Here is a 24,231-nt window from a genome sequence, read left to right on the forward strand (position 1 = left end):
ATCTATCAAAAAATAAATTGTCCCCTCATGAATAAAATACTCATTTCATCACCACCACCCCCCCCTTATTTTGGTTTATTTTTTCTGCTTAGAAACTATCATGACATTTCAAGTTCAAACATTCTAGATAGTATGGCATAAATAAAACTGCTTCATATTAAAGGATAACACACATGGACTCACATTTCTTTTTACTTTTCAAGGTTGCATGTATTATTCCATTAGCCGAGCAGAGTAAACTGGATCTAATTATTTATGGGAGAGGGGAAAGCAATGCAGAATTATAGTAACGTTTAATTGCTGCCAGTATATTCTTTGTTTGTGAATCACTCTATAATGATTTTCTGCTGTGCTGAATGAAACAACGAACCAAATAGTATTTCAAGGTATTCTATTTTTGCATACTTGACTTTGTAATTACTTGACTAGCAGCCAAGCTCTTGTGCTGGACTGAAGTGTTGGAAAGAAACACACATTATTTCCTTGAATTAAATAAGTCCGGAGACAATTGCCCTCATCAACAGTTAAGTCTGTTAAAACGACACCATCTCTAGACACTGAACAGAACTTCAGGTCTGCAGTAAACTCTTCCTTATCTCACTCTCAAAAAAGTATTTTACTGTCCATGAAACTTCTATTTGCTTTCTTTTCCTTTTAGAATGTCCAACTAAAGGTAAATAATAAAGTACTTGTTTCCTTTAAAGTTAATCTATAATGTACAATCCTTAGATAATAATGTGTTTTGGTTGATTGTTTTGTTTTGTTGTTTTTTAAGAAAATTCCACTTTTTTAGACTTTCAACTCTTTGGCTGTTTTGTGTTTAAGATGACAGAGAAGTTGTTAAATATCTCTACATATGCAAGCTGACAAGGTCTATTAAAGTAGCCAGCCCTCTTGACTCAGCAGGCCTCATATACATTTGAATGCTTAACGCCATTGATTAGGCTTTTCATTTTGGGTATGAAACGAACTTTCCTTTTCTGTGTTTAAGTTCTATCTCTAGTAATATTGGATTAACAATGTCAAGAACACAACATTCTAGATTTTGCCTTTGTTTTATGGCATCGCCCTGCTAGTTAATCAAGAGGAATATAAGCTCATAAACTGTTTGGTTTTCATATGGATACTATAAAAGGAAAATAAAATTTAAAATAAATTCTTATTGCTTGGAGATATGAGATATGTATTTATCTCCAAAGTCTGTTGCCAGACACACGAGGCTCATTGGTGGTTTGAAAATGGCTGCTGTAACCATGTGATTGACAATATTCTCTTTCATGGGCAAGGCTAGGTACTTAACTACTATGAGAAACATGCATAAACACAGACTTTGTCTTTGACTTCACTAGTAAGAGGTGCAGAGATTTTGTGAAGAAGAAAAGCATCTGGTTCAACTACTCTGAACCCTGATCGCATGAGGGCCAGTAACATTAGGAATTGGATTTTTAAAATTCTTAATTATGTTATATTTTTTTCTTAAAAACATGTGAGTTTTCTGTTTTTGACAATCATCCCTGTTATCACATTTGGATGAAATGTATGCGTGTATTTTCTGAATAAAGTCTAAGTCTAACTTCTTTTTAGTTCCATAATGTTTTAATGTTTAATTCTATTGTGTGTTTTTCTCCTTTCCCCTTATTCCCCCCAAAATCACCAAATCTGGAAAACAGGCTGATTGCCTCTGTCCATGAGCAAAGGAAACCTGAAGGACCCAAGGGCCTGGCTGGACAGAGTTGTCATGTGTCTGCCTGTCTACACTTGCTGTGCAGAACATCCGCTCACCTGTACAGCAGGCACAGACAGGCAGTCACATGACAACCCAGCCTGAATGACAACCAGCCATTGAAAGAGAGCAGCCCTCACACCATAGAATCTACACCAAGAGCTACAACCACAGTGAGGGGTCTGGGGGCCTGGGGTTTTAAACTGTTGCCTTATTAAAAACTCGTATGTAATCTTTTTATTTTGATTCGCATTATTAAGACCCACCCAAAATAAAGTGAGTGGTGCCTATGAAACATAATAAAACCCATTTCTGAAAATGCTCCTGTGTTTTACATAGTCCTCTTTTCCTGTATCTTACCCTTGGCCTTGACTGTACACATCTCTGCTGCCTCCCAATATTGATATGAGAAAATCAGTTCAACATAACCATTTAACTTCAGTTTGATGTTTGTCAAAGAATAAATTATCTCTGCCAGTTCTCATCTATAAATGACTGTTCTATCTACTGTAACTTTTAAATGGGGCAATGGGAGGAGAAGTAAAGGGGGAGAGAGGGGGAGAGAAAGAGAGAGAGGGAGAGAGAGAGGGAGGGGGAGAGAGAGAGAGGGAGAGAGAGAAGAGAGAGAGGGAGAGAGAGAGAGAGGGAGGGGGAGAGAGGGAGAAAGAGAGAGGGAGAGAGAGAGGGAGGGAGAGAGAAAGGGAGGGAGAGAGAGAGAGAGAGAGAGAGAGAGAGAGAGAATATAAAAAAGAGTAACAATATATTCTGGAGGATCAAGCATTTCAAGCTAAGGAACTGCCACTCTGGTATGGATAAAACATATTATAAAATATTTACAATAGGTTTTTCACGAATATTCAAATAACTTTTCTTCTTTTGATAAACAAGGACACTGAACCATGGACATTTCCAGGTGCCATGACATGCACAGATTAGCCACCATCTTGCTCCTTAACTAAGAGTTTACGATATAGCCACAGGGATAAAACATATAGAACTGATATATTTACTTGATATCCACATTTCCGTTCATGTAAACTTTCACACCCAAGATTTTCAAGCAAGTCGTTATTTTCAAAAGGGCAAAGATAGGCCTGCATAATGTGTTTTGCCCTAAGTTTTGAGGAAATATCCAACTTTGTATACTGATATGAATTGGTGATCAGGGCTGGCTTTGTATATGAGCATTAAAAACAAATAAGGACCAAATGCAGAGATAGGTAAACTCAGAATATTGTTCTTTTTTGACCTGGTTTATTAAGGTATTTTACCTTTCAGTATTTCAAATTTAACTTTTACTTATCTTCTAATCAAGCTTTAAAATAGTAACCTGAGGCTGCTCAACCTATTTTGTAATGGTCAGAATGATTAAACATCTCAAGCAAACTTTTTCACTCAGGCATTCCATCTTTAAAACGTGAAATTTAATCTGAAAGCTAAGAGCTTTTAGTCTCCACATTTTCTGATTTTTATGGTGTTTGTACTAAGTCTGACAGCATACTTTCTTTAAGAGAGAAAAATAGGCCTGAGTCACAGGCAAAATTGTGACATGAAAATAGGAATAAAGCTAAATATCTTGCATGTAAACAATCCAGACTCACAGAAATATATCTTGTATTAAAAAAAAAAAAAAAAAAGATTCTGTTTCTCTTCTATGAGACTCATGAAGAATTACAGGGTTTTTGCCTTAGAGGAAACTCCCATGACCACCCAATAGAATGCTGGATGAGTCTTCACAAAATGTGAAGTATAAACAGGAAGTATAAACAGGCCATGAGGCCATTTGCATATTCCCACCCGGCTTTGAATGCTTTGCGGAAACTGCAGCAGACACTGCAAGAGTTCTGTGAAGACTTATTCTTTTGTACCCTTCCGGGACAGGCATATACCCTGCTCCCTTGTTCTGGGTGACACGGGGTCCCAGGGAGAACCTGAGTAAACTGGGGGGCCAGTAGAGAGATCCTAAAGTGAGGCACTTCGGCGTTATGTTTCAAATTGTTTTTCCATAAGTCATAAAAATTACCTTTAAAAACATTTCTGAATCTGCTTCAAAAGTCTTCACTGCTTTATATACACTTTGAATTCATAAAAATAAGTCAAATGAGTTTTTATTCTTCTGGAAAACAGGTAATATGAAGAATGTGGACTTTCTAGAATGAGACAACAAACAGTAGTAGTGGGTTTGTAGTTAAAAGATATTTTTAATAAATTTGAAATAGCACTGGCCATTATATTTTATTGAATAACACTTATTTTATTTCCTAAATCAAAAATCTTTGGAAAATGCCAGAATGTGGAAATAATGAATCTCATATTAAGTTATTTTCTATATGTGTAAAAAAAAAGCAACTATGGAGATGAAAACTTTTAAGTTTTGCAATTTGGTGTTTGATATTTATTTAGACTTTTAAAAATAAAATAGCCAAGTTTGAGCTAGGTGAAAGGTTTTGATGAGGAGTGTGCTGAGCATTCAGTGGGCCGAGGCTGACTCCTCCACCACATTGTGTAGCGCAGCTCTGCACACTCTAGAAATGACATGCAGAGGCCAAGGGCTGGAGATCCCTATGGCTCTGCTCTCCTAATTTTGAACAACCAGGCCTACAGTTGTCACTTCCCTTCCTATTTTCAAAGTTGTATTTGTCATCTGTTCGAGCTCCACAAGAAAAGCAACGCTAAGTAAACATCCCTATAAGGGAATTATACCATCTCCTTATCAAGGTATCCAAACATTTCAGCCCACAAAAATGAGGCCTGTAATTTCTTAAGAGTCCAAAGAATGTCCCGTTTCAATGCAGATTTGGATTTCCTGCAGTCATGCAAGGTTAGTACATTTCCTCTGGAAACGCCGTGTCCTGCAGTCCTGCTTTGTATTGCTACTTCAGCCTTTATGCTGGGCCACAGACATAGAGCAAGCGTTGGCAGGCAGCTCCACTGTATCTCGATGAACAGCTGCTTTTCTTTGGCTAGTTTAACTGTGTGAAAACGCACACATTCAGATGTACATCTATTTACTCCCTTCTTGCTGGTATTAAGAAAAGTGAAAGCCTTTTTCCCTGAATCCAAGTATCCCTTCTCTTGAAATATATACCTCAGAAATACTGTAAAGAAAGTTTGCCATGAGAGTATTAGCATAAAGTTATCAGACTAAGTTGTTATAGAGAGCTTTTGCTTTATTCTTTTATCTTGACTAAATTCCCCAAGAATTTATATGTGAAAACTAATAATGAGAAATTCAGTTTTTGCTCAAATGACCTCAAGACCAGGAAGCCATGTATAGTCAGAAGACTAAAACTCACTATCCAATGACAAAAGTGAACAGAGTTCTGTAGTTCAACAATTCACCTTTGCCCCTTGATAATACTACCACATGCCGACATTTCCCTATAGCTTAGCCAGCCATTTGCTCACTATCTCAGAGGTTCATTAATCAATATCTAATCTGTTTGATCATTATTGGAACTACTGGCATCAGAAAGTGAGCAAAACAACAGCCCCTGGGTGCACAGGGCTTACAGTTGTCATGTGTCAACTTGTCCTGTCACTTTTCATCTTCTGAAACGTCTCTTAGATCATGTCTAACAATTTGCATCACCTCAGGCCAGCCTAGATGTCGTGAACTCTCATTTGTCATGGTAATAACTTTGTAACCCCCAGTTCCAATCAATTCTCCAGAAGATAAGCGCGCGCTCTCTCTCTTGCGCGCGCGCTCTCTCTCTCTCGCTCTCTCTCTCTCTCGCTCTCTCTCTCTCTATCTCTCTCTCTCTCTCTCTCTCCATACACACACAAATACATACGTATATATAACAAATATACTTCATGTATAACATGTACATATATAATACATATGTAAATATATAAATACGTATATATTTCACAGAGTTAACCTAACCAAGGAGAAGGAATTGCTCATTCAGATACAGTGGAACTGCCTGCCAATACTTACTCTACATCTGTGGCCCAGCATAAAGACTGGAGTGGTAACAGAAAGTAGAACTGTGAGGCATGACATTTCTAATAGAAATGTACTAACCTTACATGACTAAAGGAAATCTAAATCTGCGCTGAGACAGGACATTGAAAATCTAGGGGAGGGGAGCAGGCCTGACATTTCAGCAGGTGTGAGGACAATCAGAAGAGCTAGTTACAGCTACTAACTTGGGAGGAGTGTGTTCTTTTCTGAAAGCCATTTAGCCATTTGTCAGACATTTTGGCCATTTGGCCTGGATTGGTGTTGAGATATATACACACACACATATATATGTATATATATAAAATATAGAGTATACTATATGTGTAATATAGATGTAACATATATAAAGAAGAATTTCAAATGGCTTATTCCAGATTGCCAACATTAAAGGGAAAAAAATAACAAGATAAAGAGAAAAATAAAAGCCAGTGTACTGTTCTGGGGATGGATCCAAGGCTGCTAAAGCTGCTCAAGGCAGGCCAAAAGGGTATACTCACTGTAAAACTGCTATAGAGAGGGGCATAGAAGAGTCTACATGACATTGTTGAGATTGCTGTATTTCTCCTGTGAGTACTCATCAAAGATAAGTGGCATAACCAACCTTAGGTTATGATTTTGATAAAAGTCAAAGAGCCATGTGCCAGGCATTTCAGATCACCTGTCCATGTGTCTGAGCTCTGACTTCCCCCTAATCAGCAGGTGCCCCTTCTCCTATGGGTCTTGGCCTGCACATACTGGCAGAGGGATATGGAACAGACCAGTGCAACCAATAAAAATATGTTCATGACCTTTGCATAGGACATTCCAGGTCTGGGGTTCTGCTACATGATCTAGAAGTACAAGACCTGAGGAAATCCCCTAGGAATGACCTAGAAACTGTTGAACTCTGAAAGATGAACTATGACCTTTCACACTGCACAAAGCTCCAATCTTGAAGTATGTTAAAGAATAAGATATTGTTATGTGGTAAACTCTGTCAACTGTAACACACTGAATTAGAATGACCTCATGAAGATAATGTGACATTACGTTGCCTGGAACACAGGCAGAAACCTTTCTGTTAAAGTCATGTATCAGTGCCATGTGTGCACCATTGCTGTATTGAACTATTAAGAGTACAGGTTCAAAAACTATCAATAGATTTGGGGCGGCATGTTGATTCATAGATCCAGTGAAACTTAAGAGCAAGGTGTATCTATCTTTTCTGAATAGGGAGAAACTGGAAAACTGCTGAAACCAATGCTTCAATGGTCATACTTGTCACATCAGATATCATGGACTTGCCATGCCAGCTTGGAAAGGAATCAGTTTGATAACATCCTTCCTAATTCTTAATTAAGACATGGGTAACGTATCTACTACAAAGAGAGACAGGGTGGAAAATCTCACTGCACAATGAGAGGTGAGTTCCCTTTTGTTACCTGAGCCTTGCCATTCCTCATTAAGAAAATCCAGATCCCATACACCTGAGGTCATAACATGAAATAACCAAAACAAATTGGGAATCAGGAGACATGTCAGTCAAAGAATGATACTGCATACTCAGGGCGACTGTGGTGACACTTTCAATAGCTTGAATAAACACATCAGTGTAGTAGCAAGGACCTTAGCTGACACATGATTTATGAAGGCCCTCTGTGAAATCTCCGAGGTGATTGGTTTAGCAATGGTCCCTACTGCTCAGTGAAAAGACTGAGGTCCAGAAAAGTGGAGCGACTTGACCCAGTACAAGCAGCCACAGCAAACCTACACCCCAGCCCACGCCCCTTCATAGCGTCAGGTCTACACAGCCTTGTGTTCCCTTAGTGTTATCCTAAGAAACAGCCTTGAACTTGTTCCTTCATCATGGACATATTTATTAAGTCATTTATCTTTATTAAAACCTGTGAAAAGATAAACTAAACCATATATACTCACAGGGCATAATGTATTTATTAAGCATCCATTTAGGTGATAATGACAACCCATACCTGACTAATTGCAAAAGAAAATAAAGTGATGGCAAAAATGCATAGTACAGAGACCCTTTTATGAGAATTTAAATGTAAATTATCATTAAACAAATTAATGAATCATTAAGCAAAATTATCATTAGTAGTATTAGTATTAGTATTATTTCTGAATCGGGCTTCCACAGTTTGCTAGTGTTAACTGACATAAAGGGACAGCCTAAGCATTTCTTTCACCAACAAATTAGCTCCATATGTTGAGGTAGAACTATAGCTTTTTTAATTTTAATTTTATTAATTTATTCAGATTACAACCCAATTGTTATCCCATCACTTGTATCCTCCCATTCCTCCCTCCCTCTCGCTTTTACCCTATTCCCCTGCCCTACGTCTAAGACTGAGGGGGGCCTCCTCGCCCACTATATGGTCATAGGCTATCAAGTCTCATCTTGGTATCCTGCTTATTCTTTCTTTGAGTGACATCTAGATTTGGGGAATTCTTTTTACAGGTTGTCAATAGAATCACCGTTAGTCAACCTGTAGTTGAAGCATGGCAGCACGTCCCTTTGGAACCTAAGCATCCTTTGCAGCAGTGATGCTCACAGTGAGTGTCATGCAGATTCAAGACACCCATGGTGTGTTGCTCAGCCACACATACATCGTACTTCCTGCATGGACCCGGTTTTCTTACTCGCTTTCCTACTCCAGCTCCCAATAGAGCTTGTTTACTCTCTCCTAATGAGCAAGAAACAGTGTTATCCCTTCTCTTTTGCCTCGACTGCACACTCAGAAATGGTCTTCAGAGGCAGGCAGCTCTGGCCTGAGAAGCCAGTGGGCAGGGTAGAAGAGGACAGTGGTGGCCGGCTAAGGAGTAGTGGTCTGAGAATAAAGGATGCTGGAGAGGGTACTGCCTCACTAACTCTAATTCCTTGGAGAGGGCCACCATCCTTGGGTCAAGCATCCCTAATGTGAAATGTTCCCATCATGTTTCTGGGTAGAGTTGTGAATGAACGGGTAGCAGTAGCCAGTGATGAAAGTGGGTTGCATGCATCTGAATCAGAGTGTTCCTCACCTGAAGCCACTACCCAGGGTAAGTCACCACCCTCTCTGGCCTTGGCCTGCTATGGTTCCCTAGCTGGCCTCCCTTCTATTTTTGCCACCCCTACCCTTTAAGAACACTCCGAACACAATGCACATCCCCACAAATCGCATCATGTCACACCATGTTGGGGAGCTTTAGAGGTTTCCAGGTATCCTTGGAGTAAAATCCAAATAATTGGGTGGTGACTCCTACCTGCTGGCATCTTTGTCCCTAACTATACTTATATTCTGGTCACAACTTTCCTGGTAGTTTCCAGCTCTGAGACTTTTGCATTGATCATACCCTCTGCTGGATTGCTAATTCATTTCCACAGCTCATACACCAATATGACTTTTTTTTTTCTAATTACCCATTCTAAAGGCTTGTCCCCTGTCATGTTCTCCATCTGTGCCCTGTTTCATTCTTTCCTGAGCATTGGGTACTTGACATTACCCTATTTATGTACTTGGTGTTGGTTACATACAGTACTAAGCTTGGCTGTCCTTTCCTTTTTTTTTTTTTTTTTATTTTTTTAATTTATTTTATTTATTTTTTTTGGCATGCTCTTAAAGGAGAAAAGTGGCCAAAGGTCATTCACATTCTCCCCTGCCTCCAATGTCCCTCTACATACACCTTTAGTAAAATGTTCACTGGACACAGGCAATATTGGTATACATATTTATTTTCTATTTGTGGAAATCAAGCATTCTTGGGAGAGCAGCTGTTTCTGTGGTTGTCTTGAGTCTTTAAAGAAAGAGGACAAACCCAGTAATGTAATTCCTTGAGCCCTCAAGATTTGTTTTTTTCTATCCAGAACATCAGATCCCTCACTACCCTTCCGTGAGTGACACAGCAGGACAGAGAGCCAACCCCATGGCTACACTGCAAGAGCAATGGCTCCCTGGATCTCTCAGGTACCCATGGTGGCCATTCCCCAGAAACAGGTCAAGTCTGAGTCATCTGAAAAATTATCCTGGTGAATCCTTTTTGAGGCAAGATGGAATTGGACAGCCCTGAATACATCTGGGACTCTCAGAGCCCAGAAGCCTGGAATCTAATTTCTGCCTTGCTACCAACTCCCCATCTGACCTTTGGAGGCTGGTTATCCTGATAGACATTGCAATGGCTTTTATAAAATAAACCAAACCCTTTTGAAATGACTTTCCAAAATGGTGGCCTGCACTGGTTATCGTGATGATGCTTACTGGTTTTAGTGTTCCCATCTCCAAATCACAATAATAACAGTACCTTTCCCAGAGTTCTGATATGGGCCATTTAATGCACATGCAGCAAACACTGACTGCCATTATTATGGCATCTAAGCAAAACTGTCTGCCTTCCCTTGTGTTACTGGGAAAGGTCCCAAGACTGATGATGTATGTAATTGTATGTAAAGGAACATCTAAACATTTAGGGGTAAATGTGTCTACAGTGCAAATAAGGAACAAAGAAAATAATTATTTACTCTCTTTTCTATATAGGGAACTGTTTTGGAGCTTACACCATGACCTCTAAAACCAGAGCTTTCCCACAAAATGACAGGAATGCCTCAGCCACAGGAAAGCACTGCTAAATAATACTCTGATCCTCAAAGTGGCTGTCTTAGTCAGTGTTCTATTGCTGTAAGAAGACACCATGACCAAGGCAACTCTTATGAAGGAAAACATTTCATTGGGACTGGCTTGCAGTTTCGAAGCCCATTATCATCATGGTGGGAAGTGTGGCAGAATACAGGCAGGCACTGGAGCAGCAGCTGAGAGCTACATTCTGACTTGAAGGCTGAGAGAGAGCCTGAGTCTAAGCCTGAGCCTGGTATGGGCTTCTGAAACTGCAAAGCCCACCCCCAGTGACACATTCCCTCCAACGTTTATTCCAGGAAGACCACACCTCCCAATTCTTCTAATCCTTTCAAACAGTGCCACTCCCTGGTGACTAAACACTCAAATACATGAGCCTGTGGGGGTTTTTCTGATTCAGACCACCAACATGACCACCTTTCACTGAAGTTGGTGACATGAAAAATTTGAAAATAATACCTTGAATGGCAAGTTTGCTCTAGCATTTCCATAGAATTTGGGTTTCCATGTCACAGACTCTTTCATGGGAACCAACCCCTCATCCAGTACTTCCAACATGGTGTTACACAGAAGACATGGCACAAGGGAAAGAACCCTGAGCTCTGAACCTTTTCTTCCAAGAAAATAACAAAGGGATCTTTTATTGCTTTCAAAAGCAGTGAAGATAAAGTAGGAGGGACTTTCAACTTTGACACACGTCTTTCATAGTTAATAAGACTGAGATGATCTCACCTGTCCATGGTTCTGCTAGCCAAGACCGCTCTTACATAATGTTTGTGTGCTGTATTACAAATGCCAGTGACTTCACTGGCTAGAACGGGGCTATTAAAATTTCCAAAACATAGCTCAATGTCTATCCGTGCCCTCCCAAATCTAGCTGTAAGGTTTTATAGCACCTTAATGGCTCTATAAGACTGATGTGACTTTTTTTGTGCCTTTGTAGATATAGATTTAAATAAGTAGTAAGTTGTGGGATGGCATTATTAGCACTTAACACAAGCCAGAACACTACAATTATCATCATTTATGCTTTTACAGAGACATCAAATTTGCAAAAAAGAAAATATGAATAATGACCTGGTACTAACAGGAAGATCAGCAATCCCACCATTCCTCTAGCCTTTCATTTGAGGTGGGTGCCATAGCAACAGTTCCACATTGCCTTACTCATAGCGGCGCACTAATCGCTTCCCTTCTATTACCTTATGTCCTTTCAAAACATTATTTAATAAAAGTTGCTTTCATTAAATGGTACCAGTGACTTGACATTAACAGGAGGAAGGAAGTTTCCAACTCCTGACCCATAAATTCATTTCTTTAGGTCAGCAAAATAGGGCTATACTTAAGAAATAAGCAAGAAATGAAATTCAATGGGAACATTGTAAAACTAGAGATCTATAAAAAGAAGAAGGGAGAAGAGGAGGAGAATAAGAAAAGAAAGAAAAGAAAATCAGGGCTTTTAAAAACAGTATTTGCAGACAGATCTCATGGCAAAAAGAAGAACTGGTGTCTGGCACCGTGCATCACAACAGCACCAGTGGACTTAAGTTTAGGAACACTTCAGGGAACTGTCACTCTCCACAGCTTACCTCATCATCCTTATACCAGGACAAGCTTTCTGCAGTGAGGACAAACCAGTAGCCCTTCGAGCCTCCTTTCATGATGCCAATGTTGCTGACGGTCAGCCAGCCCTTACGAATCACCTGCAAGAAAGCAGACATCAGCAGAGGCATTCAGTGTAAGGAACTGGAAAGCAGGCATCTCAAGCAAAGCAAAAGCAAGGTATAAACTACGGTAAGAACAGCACTGCCTGCCCCACACACATCCAGCTTCCACGGAGCTGTTTAAGAAAGTCTATCTCCCACAGACTGAGATGGCTAGAGGGAGGTCTTATCCGTCTGTGGATGATGAAACAAAAAATCTTGGGTTCATATGGATGGCAGAAGCAGAGTTGACTGAAATAGACAATAATGAAATGAGGCAGCCTGACACACTTGAACCAGCCTAATTATGGCAGTGTAGCTACAATTAAAACATATTTTGTGGATTGATTCAATAGACTCTCCATGCCAACTGCTTTATTTCTCCTTCTAGGCTACTGGTCCATTTGTCTGCCTCACTTGAAGCTCATTAAAACCAGCAGCAGACATTGGTCAGCAAATGGCAAAATAAATAAATAAATAAATAATATTATTTTAAAAAAGAAAAAGAAAAGAAAGAAATTCAAGCCAACTAATCGAATCACTGTTAGTGACCCCGAATACAGCTGATAGAGGAAAAAAGATGAAATAATGAACTAAACTGAACCGTCTGGGCCTTCAAACGGTCTTGATTTATCCACCTCCTTCTGGTTGTTATTTGCCATCCAGTAAAATATGAAGCATCTTAGAAAAATCATCCAATAGTTCTCAAATTCTAAAACATTAACAACTGGGTGACAAATTTGACAGAACTTAAAAGTTGCGTTCAAATAAAAAAAATGCATTTTTCCTCACAGTGGTTACAAAGTTAACTTATTCCACACACAGAATGGTTTCCCATATCCTCTATGCTCCGTGGTTTTATTGTCTCTAAACCAGAAATGCAATTCTATATGGAATTTTACATTACCCTAAAGTTAAAAATGTGTCCTATTTAAAAAACATTCACTGTCCTAGACAGCCTAAAATATTTTTTCAATTACTTGTTGAATGAAGGTACTTCCTGAAGGTAGATTAAAATACTCTAATTATAAGCGTTCATATTTCTATTAAATTTTATTTTGAAGTATAAAAATGTCATAGGAAAATTATAAAATACACCAAGATTCTCACTGCTGTTTTTTATTTTTTCATAATTCTCTCCACATTTGCGGCCCAGGCCATGTGTGATCCCTTGCTTCAGCATTCCCACCGTGCATTCTCCTTCCTCAAGGCCCGCCTGACCTTAAACATCCCCAGAGAGCACCTCTCCTAGCCCCAGACTGAGGTGGTTTTTCAGCCCCTTCTTCTTATGCGCCACCACAGGAAGAAGACAGTGTACCTCAAAGTACAACCCTACTAGACACATGGGAGTTATCCTACTGCTTTCTGAAATAGAAACAAAAAACAAACAAACAAAAAACCCCACAGAGTCCTAGACTATGTATTTATTCTCTGACCATGTACATTCACACGAGCATCCGGGATCTGCATTTTACTAAATCATGGAGGGGACCCTGACTCCTACTTCAGTTGGAAAACCATTGAGACACCCATCGAACACATAAAATTGAGACTCCTTCTTCCTTAGAGGAAATTACTGTGGTGAGGTTTCAGCAGGACATATTACTTTTTGACACCATAAGGGTTTAAAATTCATCAGTGGAAAGCACTCTAAGTATTTCACTTTGCTCAGAATCTTGGGGTGCAGAAGACCTTTTCTAGGTTTACAATAACAAATCGCCCTACTCTTCACCTCTTGGTAGAACAGGCCAGCTCCAACAAGCGGGCCCATGAATCTCATTCCATAAATGTTTTTTGTTTTTTTGTTTTGTTTTGTTTTTTGTAAAATGCTTTTTTAAGAAAAGAACTTTTTAACGTTTAAAACAAAACTAACACAGTTGTTCCATTTTGTCTGCGGGGGGGGGGGGCGGGGCGTCTTATAATTCAGCAAGAAAGATGTCGTTTTGATAAAATCATATAGGAAGAGGTGTTTACCAACAAAAAGGGTACTTAGGTGGATATGAGAGACTTGCCCTGAGAAGAAGGTACCTAAATTGGAGCTGGAAGGTGATTCAGAAATTGGGCACCTAGTTTGTTGAGTTGTTTTCCATAAAAGACAAAAAACATTTATGTCAGGGCTCTCATCTCTCATATGCATTCTCATTCTCTCTGTCTCTCTGTCTCTGTCTCTGTCTCTCTCTGTCTGTTTGTCTGTATGTCTCTCTCTCTCTCTCTCTCTCTCTCTCTCTCTCTCTGAAATTTTTTTAGAAAGAAATAGTGGAGGCAGGAAAAGGAGGTGGGCTGAAATTGAAGTGGCATGTTATATGTTCGTATCTCACTTTTTCTGGAAATACCATAGATTAGTTCCGGGCATATATCTCTGATGTAAGTATGCTTGTTTTTAAATTCTTGGACTGGCCAGATGGCTTAGTGAGTAAAGGCACTTATTTCCAGATCTGACTGGTATAGAGCAAGAATCAACTCCTACAATTAAGTTTGTCCTCTGGTCTCTGCTCATGTACATGAATAAATAGAAGTGACATTTTAAAAATTATATGTATATGACTATTATATTCACAGATTATATGAATTATATCAAAAGTGTATAGAGATAAACTTGAAACTATGTTGCGGTGATGAAAATACATTTTTAGCTGTTTCAAAAATGTTGTATGAGATATGTATCAACTTCTTAACACCTATAGCTTTATTGCTGACCTCTTAAATACCCAGCTCAAAGATTCTGGCTTCAATGTGTAGCAAATGTTAACAGCTCTGAGGGGTTTTCTCACTCTTTAGATACATATAAGTAGATGCTCCACTCTCTGCAACACTCCAATGGATCTAGCTTGCTCCCTTGAACAGAGAAAGCACGTTTGATGTACTTGTTTATTTGTTCCTTTTATAGGGGCTTTTATATGTGAGGCAAGCATTACACTAACCACCCATGGTCTTCGCCTTGTTCTCACTTTCTTTTTAAACAAATCTCACTAAACTGTCCAAGCTATCCTTGAACTTACTCAATAGCTCAAGTAGGCCTTGAGACTGTGAGCTTTCTGCCTCAGTCCTAGACAGCTTGGATTATAGACCTGTCCCACCCAGGCCTAATGAAAACAAGTTTTGTAAGCCATTGCAATCACCCAAATGAGAAATAACTAGTGTGCAAATTAACATCAGGATGTGAAAAAGTTAAAAGGAGTTAATCTGCTGGAGAAATGTAACGAATTAAAATGAGCAGGACTTGTAGGCTTACAGCTAATGACTGGAGACTTGCAGTGATGTCAGTGAGCAGCCAGTAACCACTAGCCACAGACAAGACTGCAATTCCAATGAGATGTGTGATAGCAAAACACACTCTAAATTTCAAAACTTTACAAAGGATTGAAAGTATCTGGTTAACATTTAAATACTTATAAAGAAATGACACTGCATAAATTAGGTTAAATAAAATCCATTTCTAATTAACCCATGTGTTTTGTTAAACAGTTTAATGTGGCTACTAGCAAATATGGGGATTTTATTAGAATGTTCTAGAATGGCTCTGAAATGTTTAACCCCATCTTCCAGAGCCAGCCTGTGTAAAATTCAGAAAGAACAGAGAAAGGGGACCAAATTTTAAAAAATGGGAGTGTTGGTGAGTGCATTCAAGACCATGTTGAATCTGAGGCACTTGTAGAAGACACATATAGAGGTGACCCTCTAGAGAAAAGGGGAGGAGTTAAGGCTGACCCTATAGGCTCACAATTCCTCAATATGACATATTCATCAGCATAGTTAACAGCCGTGGCTTGGAGTAGAATTCCGTGGAAACACCAGCATCTAAAAGGTGTCCATAAAAAGCTGAGAACAAAATCAGAAATAGAGGTTAAAAGGTCATACGAGTCAAGGGAAACAGAATCTCCAACTGATCAAGTTCAGCATTTGGGTTTTGTTTATCCCAATTTCAGTGTGCTGGTGGGAGGAAGAGTGGGAGCTCCCTGAGATGAAAGGGATGAAGAATAAAGATGGACAAAACAGCTGAAGAGGTCAAACCAGCTTAGGGCAGAGTTTCAGGGGAATGTGGGGGGCTGAGTGGAGAGGGGGTATGATGGGGTGTGGGCGCTTTCCATGTAGGCAACTATTTAAGAAAAAATAATTAGCAGAGAGTAAGGGATTGGTGATACTAGAAAGATGTAAAGAGTGAGGAAGATGGGGACAGGGGTGGGGAAGAAGACAAGCTGGGGGAGGGGCTGGCTTTGAATGGGGATACCTTACTTTGTGAGCCTGGGAAAGATGGGAGAAGGAGAGTAAGGGCTGGGTAGTAAGGGCTCTTGTAGGTCCTTCCGACAGGAAACTCCTCAAAGTCCAGGAAGATTATATTTGAACTTTTCCTCCATGAAAAGGGGGTCTAGGTGGACAGCAGAGCAGTGAGGACAGGAAGCCGAGAGGAAGGTCTCGGGAGGTGGTGCAGCACTGGAGCCCTCTGTCACAGAATGAGACTGAGCATGCAGGAAGTAGCTCAGGAAGAGCAGAGTGACCGCTGAACATGAAGAAACACATCTGCAGGGACACAGTCAGCACTGTTACGCTCCTGTGTCCCAGAGGCGCTGTGGGTACCTAACACAGAGGATGAGGCAAGAGATCCAAGTGGACCAACCACACAAAACAGACCTGGCAGAGAAATCGGGGTGGGGCTGGGGATGGGGATGGGACTGGACCTGGGGGAAGCAACAGAGCCCTGGAAAATGAGAAGATAAACAACGGGACAAGAGAACAATCAATGGTTCTCAGCCTGTGGGTTGTGACCCCTTTGGCAAACCCCTGTGTCCCACCCAATATGTGATATATTTATATATATATATATATCATACATACATATCTATACATACATACATATCTATACATACATACATACATATCTATACATACACACATTTACATTACAATTCATGACAGTAGCAAAATTACAGTTATAAAGAAACAATGGAAATATGTCAATGTTATTAATTCTATGAATTTTATAAATGCTACTAAAATAATTTTTAAAAAATGAAGTAGCAATGGAAATACTTTAATGGTTGGGAACATGAGGAACTCTATTACCAGGTGGCAGCGGTAGTTTAACCACTGATATAGAAGAAGGCAAGAACAGAGCTTAGAACCGTGAGATGATGTGAAGCAATACATCGCCTGCTGTTACTGGAACTAGTGGACTCATCACTCAAGCATGCGCCACTCTTTCCAGACACATTTAATGTTATGACTGAAACCGTGTTTACTAAACACTATTTAGTCTGGTGGATATAGTCAACTGAGCTACTTGAAAACCATGAGTTACTAAGAACAGTGAAAATGTGAGTGGTAGAGCATTTGCCCCACATGTGTAAGGCACTCTGGGTTTGATACCTAGCCCCCCTCCCGCGCGCACACACACACACAAACACACACACACACACACACACACACACACACACACACACACACATTGCAAAGGCATGGAACAAAAATAAATAAGATGGATTTAATATTATCCTTATGACATGACAGCCATTTGCATCCCAGTGGGCTTTCTGATTTGGAAGAAACACAGGAGGATTACATCTGCTTGTGGGTACACATGTCCCTGTCACTCCTTGGGGAATTCATGGCACTGCCCTCAGCACTGAACACTGAGAGCACTTCACAGAGGCTCAAGAAGGTTTGTCCTTGACAGAGAGAAGGACACACATTGTCCTCGAGCACATGATAATCAGATTCAGTTAAGAATTTAGAAAATTGTTTCTTCTGTTGTTTTTCAGTAAGAAATTAAGGGAGAAGCCAGGAATCAAGGTAAAGTAAGGGGCGACACAGGAAAAGATTCTGTTGAAGTGGTTAGAACAGCCAGGCATGGTGATTTAGTCTCTATTATTCCAGCACTCAGGAGGCCAAGGCAGAAGATAGCCACAAATTCCAGGTTGATCCTGCTTCAAACAATAAACAAGTTGGAACACAAGGGGCCTGAGTACAAAAAAATAAAATTAATAAGAAAGAAAACAAAAGAACTAAAGATAAAGGAAGAAAAATAAATAGAATTTGAACGGAATGCAAAGTAAGTAGAATTAGCTATAGCATCCTTTTGTAGAAAAAGATAAAATGTAAGGTATTCATTTTGTGTTCACGTTTGAGATTGCAAAAAAGAAGCAGTCAGTGTTCAGCACAATAGCCCCTTAAGCCTCTCAGTGTCTGAGCATCAAATCCTGTCACAAGTAACCAAGTAAACAAGAGCAAGCAGACCCACAGGAGACTACGAGGGACCTTGGGAGCAGAAAGGGCATGTTCTCATTTGTTTGGCTGGAGACAAACTTTATTTTTTAAATTTACTACTACAAGTATCACCCACGCTGTTTTTGGCAAATGCAGAAAGTTTGGATGCAACCATGGGACTAGCAGTTAAGAGACTGGACCAGCCTTGCCCCTGCCCCTCATGGCAGCCTACTCTTAGAGTTCTACTGGGAGTCCTCTATGCAACAAGAGGCAGGCATTGCCAGGGTTGGCAACCCCTGCATGTTAAGGGCCTAAGTTCAGAGCCCAACATCTGGCCAACACACTAGATGATAAAAGAAAATATTGAGGAGAAAAAAAAAAAAAAAACACACGTGGAAAAGTTCCAGTGCGGTCAAGGCCTTGAATTTTATTTGTGAACAAGGAGTTTTGACCTTGGCCTTGCGTATGGAAGACCATGCATGCTGCTTCTTTTTCTTTTTCCAGCTATGCAGCTGTCTTTTACTGCTGCAGCTTGGAAAATGGTTGCAGAGCTCCGGCTATTTGATACTTTGCCCTGAGTGGATTATAAAAGCTCCCACACAGCCTTTCTCCACAGATGAGGACCTCATTGTAAGGACAAGTCATATTCTGCAGGGTTTACCTGGCCAGATGCTGGGGACTTCCAAGATCTGGGCAAGCTATAGGTCAAGCCAGTCACCCTGATGGTTTTGGAGAAACTACTGTTACAAGGACAGACTCCCTTAGAAAAGACAGCTTGTTCAGAGTCTGCCCAGCAAAGATGTTTTCAGCAAAGGCAAGTGTGGTGGCACACGCCTGTAATCCCAGCACTGGGGAGGCAGAAGCAGGGGGATCTCTGTGAGTCCAGCCTGGTCTACAAGGTGAGTCCAGGACAGCCAAGGGTACACAGAGAAACCTTGTCTCGGAGAAGGAAAGAAAGAAAGAAAGAAAGAAAGAAAGAAAGAAAGAAAGAAAGAAAGAAAGAAAGAAAGAAAGTTTTCAGCAGGTGTGCCTGAGGCAAAGGAAAAGTGTTTTCCCGTGTACAGGCATACAGGTGCAGCGTGCAAACATGGATTCGCCATATTGATGTTGAATGGTATCTGAGAGTCATGGACACACAGAATACTCTTTTAGGGTCTATCCCCACCTGTTGAGGCTAGGCCTGGGTAGAAGGTATTAAATTAGCGCTCTTAAGAGTAATTTGTTCCACTATGATGTGCTGCAATCACACCAGAAGCCCAAAGCTGTAAGGATACTTGGTTTTGGAGTAGAACCACCAGAATTATGGGCCAAGTAACCTTTTTTCTTGTGATAACTTCCTGCCTCAGGTATTTCATTATAGTGATGGAAGCTGAATAACTTAATGAGGAGCATTTCAATTTCAAATGCTGAGGAAAGACATGTTCGTTGCAGAGACACAGTCAGTGCACAGCTGCCGAAGAGCGGCCACCTGAACAGGAGAACCCCCTCGGGTAAGGCTGCTCGTTGAACAGGAGTTGACCGAGGTCTTTACTTCGTTGTTCTCCATATACTTGGGTTTTGCAAACTCCTTCTGTGATATAATCTTTTGTTCTTAATCCTGAAGAACTGCATAGTACGGAGTTTATAGTCACGTCGAGGCATGTCTATCTGCCTGATGTTTTATTACTGATGTGAAACATCGTCTCATACACTAGTGATGCCACTGGGTTATCGCAGAATCTCTGACAGGTCATGAAAAGAAAGTGCTTGGGTAGAATTTGAAACAATATATAGACAAGGGAATAAACATCCAACCTTGGGCACAAAAGGGCCTCAGAGTGAGTTTTACCAGTGTGCTGTTTTCAATGGTCCCAGTCTTTTGTGTACTAGTAGTCTTAAGAGGATGCCCAAGGGAGCCATGCTTAGCTTTGGGGGAGTGGTTTCAGGACGACGGAAATGTTAGCCTTGTCTCTCAAAGAAGACCCAAGCCACTGGCAACTCTCTAGCTTAAAGGTTAAAGTCAGTGAAACAGACATTAGGAGCAGTGTGAGTAACACCAAGGGTTAGTGGGTAGAAGGACTTACTGTTTCCTCACATGCTCTCCCAAGAAGAGTAAAGCGACTGCTCACACTGGCAAATCCAGAAAGATGAACAGGGAGATGTGGCCCACACCTCTCTCTTGCTTACCTTTGCCATGTTCTCTGTAGAAAATACCATTATGAGAGACATGTTCAATAGGGAAAAGTGCCCAAGGATATATCTCACGAGTCAGGTGAGCAGTGTCTCCCAGATAGCTATAGAGGAACCAGACACTGTGCAGAGTGCTTTGAAGCAAGAACCACACTAAGGGCCCTCTGGGCCCAGGAAAGTCCTAACAGTGACTGACTGACTATGAAAAAGAGGTGTTAATGTCTGGTGGACCAACCTTACAACTGAGGCAAAGAGGCAGGGAAAAGAAGAGCTTGAGGCAAAGCATGCATCAAGATAGAACATCAAGTATTTGAGGAAATGTCATTGTGCTCAAGACTGGAGCATCTGTCACCACTCTGTGGACTTGCCTACGCAACGTTTGTGTGTTTGGGTGTCCCTTCACGGCTTTAACTTTCTAGGAAGTCAGAGTATAACTTTGACCCCATTTCTAGGAACCCCAGGACAGTGACAGCAGCCAGCACTTACTCCGTGCCAGAAACTGTGCAAACAGCTCCACCAATACACACTCTCATGCTTCTTTTAATCCACATAATGATCTTATAAGGAAGGTAATATGTTCCTTATGTGGCAGAGGGAAAGATGGAGTTCTGATTCCTTCCTGAGGTCCAAAGCCATGCTACTAACCAGCTACTAACTGGCCACTAACCAGCTATCAACCAGCAGGCCTCCCTTGCAGGGTCTGTATCCCATGTGCCATTCTGCTCTATTTGGAAAAGAACATTTTTAACACGTCACTGAAATAAACTATCCCTGCTAGTTCAGCTTCAGAGCCCGTTCCTCAGCCTACGGCACAGATGAGAATGTTGACTACAGTATGGATTTTAACCACCACCGCCACAACAAAACTGAGCAGAACTGTTGAGGAAAACATCTATTTCCAATCAGTGCTACCTGGGTGATACTGGGCTTCCTTGGCCTGTGTCTGCTTTGTACATAACCTGGAGTAATAAAGCTGTTGTCAGACTCGGATACGATGAGGATTTAGAGCAGCTCCTACTTAAAATACATGCTGTACGTATGCGATTATTCCCACTGTGTTTGATAGTATAAGAATAGAAAGAAGTAATTGTATTGTATGGCATTTGTGAGTTGGTGATGAGAGATAAAATTGTATCTCTTTATTCCTCCATTTCCCAATACCTCCTTTCTACTTTCCAATAATACGAATAATAATAAAAATCTAAGCTGGCATCTGTTATTGCTTGCTTAGTACAGGCCCCATCTTAAAGTCCTTTTTAATATCCAATGAACAAAGTATGTTGAAAAAAAAAACTGATGCAGGATTGAAAAATAACCCAACAGTGGGAATTAACCCAAGCACACAACATAAAAAGAAACAGCTCCCTGGGGTAGTGGTTGGGGAAATCCCACCATGAAGGCGGCTTGACTACGTTAGATACAGCTGACAACATATTAATGCAATGCAGCCAAAGCTGGCTGGCAATAAAGAGACAATCGTGAACACTCATGTCAACTCTCCCTTTTATTCCAACATCGCCAGCTGCCAGGATGATAACACTTGTGGCCTCACTGTCAAACCCTACTTCACTGCACTGGTATAAACTTCCATTGTAAACAGACACATAAAACTCACTGTCAAATAGAAACTCACTTATCCATTTCACAGGATAATGTCTCCAGGTAAGGGAAGCAACCCTTCCCACTTTTATTTCCTGGAATATGCAGTTCTCCTAGGGCAGTTGCTATGGTGCCTCCATCCATCCCTCCCACTCTGCCCTGCAGAGGCATCAGAAACAAAGGCCTGCAGATTTTCCCGGTCAGAACAGGTTTTCACACCACTGTGGCTCAATCAGCTTTTGCATTATGGAGCTTTATAAAGTTACTGTTGGGGGGATTGCTTCCTTTCTTGCTATAATGAAGAGCTCTTTCTGGCATTGTGTCTGCTGGTTTGAAGCTGTTTCTTCTTGTAGTTTATTCACCTAAACCTCAGTGAGATCTGGACCACTAACCGTGATGAAAATCACGGCTCTACTTTCTTTGGCATTTTTTTTCCTATGTATCTTTTCCATGTGTGGATCTCCCTTTGAAGTTGCTGGGCCCTCCATGTGGAAGAGATTCTACAAGATACAAAACAGAACGAGAACCAAGCCCGGCATCTACTTCTCTATGTTTGAGGATAAAACTACATCTACACAGAGGAGACAGGATACTCAATTGGCAAGGCCTGAATCAAGTGTGGACATTTTACTAAACATAGCCCAGAAAAAAAGAGAAATTAGCTTAGCAGATGGGAAATTGTTTCATAGTTAACTAGTTAGCACCTTACCTGTGGTGGGATGGTCATGGAAAGCTCAAGAATAGGCTGGATTAACAGCACTGAAACAGAAAAACAGGCCCAGTTCTTGGCCTGAGTGGGGCTTTCAGAGACATGAGAGAACAGACAGACCCTGGGCTAAGACTCATGCAGATTAAAGTCACAACTGTTGCTGGCACTTTAAAAGTATGGTGACCATGTGGAGGATTAGAAAAGGCATACTTGAGGGGTTTAGAACATGAGTTAAAATCTGAAGGGGGTTGGGACCATATGGGGGTTGGAGTGGCAGCCGATATGGCCACTAAGCAAGAAGGAGCTGTGTACATGTTGAGCCTGCAGAGAAGCCTAGCCAGGCTTGAGGTGCTTTTAAAGCAAAGTGCTCGCATAAAATTAACTTCATGTAAAAGCTCCCTTTTCAGCTCCAGTTTGGCCAAGGGATTAGAGAGGAAAGGAGCAAGTGGGGCAGGGGGGAGGGTGGGGGGTTGGGGGAAGCTGGAGGTGGGGTGGGGGGGGATGGAAGAGGTGAGTGCTGCGGTGTCCTGCATAACAGATGGTGATAACGCTGACAGGCACATTGGAAGGGGACATATGGGGATGCGGACGGATCAGAGGAATGCCTAGGAAGAAAAAATAGTACGGCGATGATAAATTAGATGGACAAAATGAGACACAGTGAGGTGTTAGGGATGACTCCCAGGGTCTCAGTCTATGACACTGAGCAGACTTGGAGGCACATGAACAGAGTGAGAGGGGTGAATGTTTAGGGAGGGAGACGAGTCAAGAGTTCTGTCTGGACATGTCACAGTAGCAATGTGCAAAGCAGAAGGGCTGAAAGTAGCCTAGTGAAGCTCTACACACTTAGGAGTCGTTGGTTTGTGGGTGTGGCTGAAGCTGTTGGTGTCCAGGGGGCGGGGGGGGGGAAGGGGGGAGATGAGAGTCTGGACAAGATGACCCTGGTCGCCTGAGCCTCAAGGATAGGCAGCATTCTGGGTAGAGAGGATGAGTGTGTGTGTGTGTGTGTGTGTGTGTGTGTGTGTGTGTGTGTGTGTGTGTGTGTGTGTGTTGGGGGGATGGGGATGGCTGGAAGGGTGCTACTCCATATGCCAGAGCAACTGGAAGAGACTGTTTTACTAAGAGGATCATATAGCCAAACGCCACTGCGAGGGGAAGTTAAATTCAAAGGCAACATTTTCATTTGGGTTTGGCTAACACAGAAGCTGTAGAAGAGATAGCATTTAACCTAGTAGGGCATCAGCCTGGGCAATCCAAAGAGTCACTGGAGCTAAGGCTACTAGGGGCTGGGCACTGGAGGCTCCTAAGGTGTCTGGCCTTTGTCCTTTAATTTCTGCATAGAGGGAGCAGACACTGAAGCAGGACTTTAGTGTCTCTGACGGCAGTGAGGACGCGTTCGAATTGATAAAAAAGCATTCAACACAAGAACCGTGTGTTCTGATAACAACTTGGCCAAGGCACATGGGCAACGCTTCCGTGCCCTGGTGGATAAGGGAAGCAGACAGATGGAGGGGAAATGATAGAGCTGACGGTTGCCCATCTTACTGTGA

The 24,231-nt window shown here is 41.2% G+C and overlaps 1 protein-coding gene across 5 annotated transcripts in view; it reads right to left on the reverse strand.

Moving 5' to 3' along the window:
• Dnm3 (dynamin 3) overlaps positions 1–24,231 on the reverse strand; it is a 448,546-nt gene that overhangs the window by 226,155 nt on the left and 198,160 nt on the right. For all 5 annotated transcript variants that reach the window (XM_051147697.1, XM_051147696.1, XM_051147695.1 and 2 more), the window contains one exon: positions 11,890–12,003. In XM_051147697.1, coding sequence (XP_051003654.1) covers positions 11,890–12,003 — 114 coding nt within the window. The remainder of the gene's footprint in view (positions 1–11,889; positions 12,004–24,231) is intronic.

The sequence above is a fragment of the Acomys russatus genome, chromosome 6, assembly GCF_903995435.1.
Source record: "Acomys russatus chromosome 6, mAcoRus1.1, whole genome shotgun sequence".
NCBI classification, from domain to species: domain Eukaryota; kingdom Metazoa; phylum Chordata; class Mammalia; order Rodentia; family Muridae; genus Acomys; species Acomys russatus.